Raw genomic sequence first — 2500 nt, forward strand, 5'->3', positions numbered from 1 at the left:
TGTAAATCATCTCTATGTTATGTAATGTTATTTTATTTTTTTTACTTTTAACATATGATTTGTAAACATTTGAGTGCATTCCTCGAAGTGGGATCTTGTGCTGGTGTCTGGGTGAGACTTTTAGGTGATCTCAAAGTACACTGATCGTGTGCTCTTGGAATCTACATCTGTTCCCTATTTGAACCAATTCCCCTATATCTTATGTTTTCCTCAAGTCCTTTTTATTGCACATCTAGAATGTTTTTACTATCCCCTTTTCTTCCTTTTTACTGGTGCTGATATCACCTAAATGTGTTGCAAGCGCCGTAAAACCCTTAAAAACAAAAACATGAAAAAGATTTGAATTGAGGAAGACACAATTTATTTTAAAAAATGAATTATTCTGTTTTTTGTTTTTGTTTTTTTCGATCCTAGCACTGCCTGCGAGACGATCATCTTCATGTTCCTGGGTCTGTCCATGGTCAATGACCATCACGTGTGGCACACTGGATTCACTATCTGGACCATTCTGTTGTGTGACGTCTACCGATTCATAAGTAATAATATTAATAATAATAATAATAATAATAATAATAATAATAATAATAATAATAATAATAATATATAATAATAATAATAATAATAATATATAGAAAATATAGTAATGATAATGATAATGATAATATAATAATAATAATAAAATAATAATAATAATAATAATAATAATAATAATAATAATAATAATAAATAATAATAATAATCATAATCATAAAAATAATAATAATAATAATGTAATAATAATAATATAATAATAATAATAATAATAATAATAATAATAATAATATAATAATAATAATAATAATAATAATAATAATAATAATAATGATAATGATAATAATAATAATAATAATAATAATAATGATAATAATAATAATAATAATAATAATAATAATAATAATAATAATAATAATAATAATAATAATAGAGTTTTTATATAGAGCATTGTCCACTAAACGTGCTCAAATCACTTGACAAGGGGTCCCTCGCCAACAGCAACATTTAACATTTATGACGTGATCTGATGCCTGTTAGGCGATAATACAATTATTTCGGACAGAAAAAATGCTGTTGACGTCCAGGTTCTCATTTTACATCTGTATACGGTGAGAGAATGTGAGTAAAGAGTCTTTTCCAAGGTCTCAACTATGTGCCGAGCAAGGCTCAAACCCAGGACCTTCCGATCCGAAAGCGAGTGTCATACCACCACCACTTAGCTGCACAAGTCATGAAGACATTTTAATTTGTGACTCACCACTTCAATCTGGTACAGAACTTGCCGAATTCTAGCGCGCCGAATTCCAGCCAGCTGGGTGGGGATCCTGACCTCCCATAGCGGGCAGGGAGGTCCGTACTGTGTCTTCTATTTTTATTTTGAATGTATAATGTAAGCATTTGAGTGTGTTCCTCTTTGTTGGATTTTGTGTTTTTGTCCGGATGAGACTTATAGGTGATCTCAAACTAAGTACATTGATGGTTTGCTCTTGGAATCTGCATCTGATCCCTATTTGTTCCCAGTTCCCCTTTGTCTTACTTTCTCTTAGGTGCTTTAATTGTAATTCTAGAACTTTTTACTATCCCATTTTCTTCCTTTTTACTGGTGTTGATATAACCTAAATGTGTTGCAAGCGCCGTAAAACCCTTAAAAACAAAAACAAAACAGAAATACTAGTGGCTTTAGTAAACATTGGAGTTAAAGAATTTCCTTACACAAGGATGAAATAACACCCACAAAATCCTTTACATTGTATAGTCTGGCATCAACTTTCATCTTCAATAAGTTTTAATTATTAAGAGTTCCTCATGAAGTTCTGAAATTTGAGCCAAAATTTTATAATTCTATGAATTTTTCGTACCAGTTGGCAGGTCTGATTCGAGCAGGCTTTGCAATCCAGAGCTGCCAACTTGAAATTTCAAAAATTCGTAATTTCCAAGGGGAAAAAAAGATAAATTCACTTTAAATAGCTTTAGAAATAAATAATTTGCCTTCAGTAATATCCAAAAATGCTACGAAGTCCTACATATAGTTTCTTAGCATCAAACTTTCCTTTTCAACAAGATTTATTCATTCTTTCTCATATTTCATTCCTATTGAATACAAATCACTTTGGACTTTTTTTTTTGGTGATGTAATTGTTAAATTAGTGTCAATGTGTTGTTTTTATTTATAAATTAAAAAAAAAAACAACTTTAAATTAATGATCATTAATTAAGGGAAAAAAATATTCATTTTATTTTTTCTTTTTTTTTTTTCCTATACCCCTTCGACAGTCATAATTGGCCTGTCTTTCCTCATCAACAAGTTCGATATTTACAGAGTCCGAAAGATCTCCTGGGACGAACAGTTCATGATAGTAAGTGTCCTCATTTATCTCATAAGTAATGTACAAAAATGAATATAAAGAACTGAACAAGTGTGTGTAAAAGTGCCATACACACAAAGCAAGAAAGAAAAATACAAGAA

At 29.9% G+C, this 2500-nt stretch overlaps 1 protein-coding gene across 8 annotated transcripts in view; it reads left to right on the forward strand.

The window, feature by feature from the left end:
* Positions 1-2500, forward strand: part of LOC144980772 (Na(+)/H(+) exchanger beta-like) — a 44453-nt gene that overhangs the window by 20822 nt on the left and 21131 nt on the right. For all 8 annotated transcript variants that reach the window (XM_078928555.1, XM_078928557.1, XM_078928552.1 and 5 more), the window contains exons 14-15: positions 415-536; positions 2308-2390. In XM_078928555.1, coding sequence (XP_078784681.1) covers positions 415-536; positions 2308-2390 — 205 coding nt within the window. The remainder of the gene's footprint in view (positions 1-414; positions 537-2307; positions 2391-2500) is intronic.

Source organism: Berghia stephanieae, chromosome 10 (assembly GCF_034508935.2).
Source record: "Berghia stephanieae isolate SIO BIC M18660-M18661 chromosome 10, UCSD_Bste_1.3, whole genome shotgun sequence".
In the NCBI taxonomy this organism is placed as follows: Eukaryota; Metazoa; Mollusca; class Gastropoda; order Nudibranchia; family Aeolidiidae; genus Berghia; species Berghia stephanieae.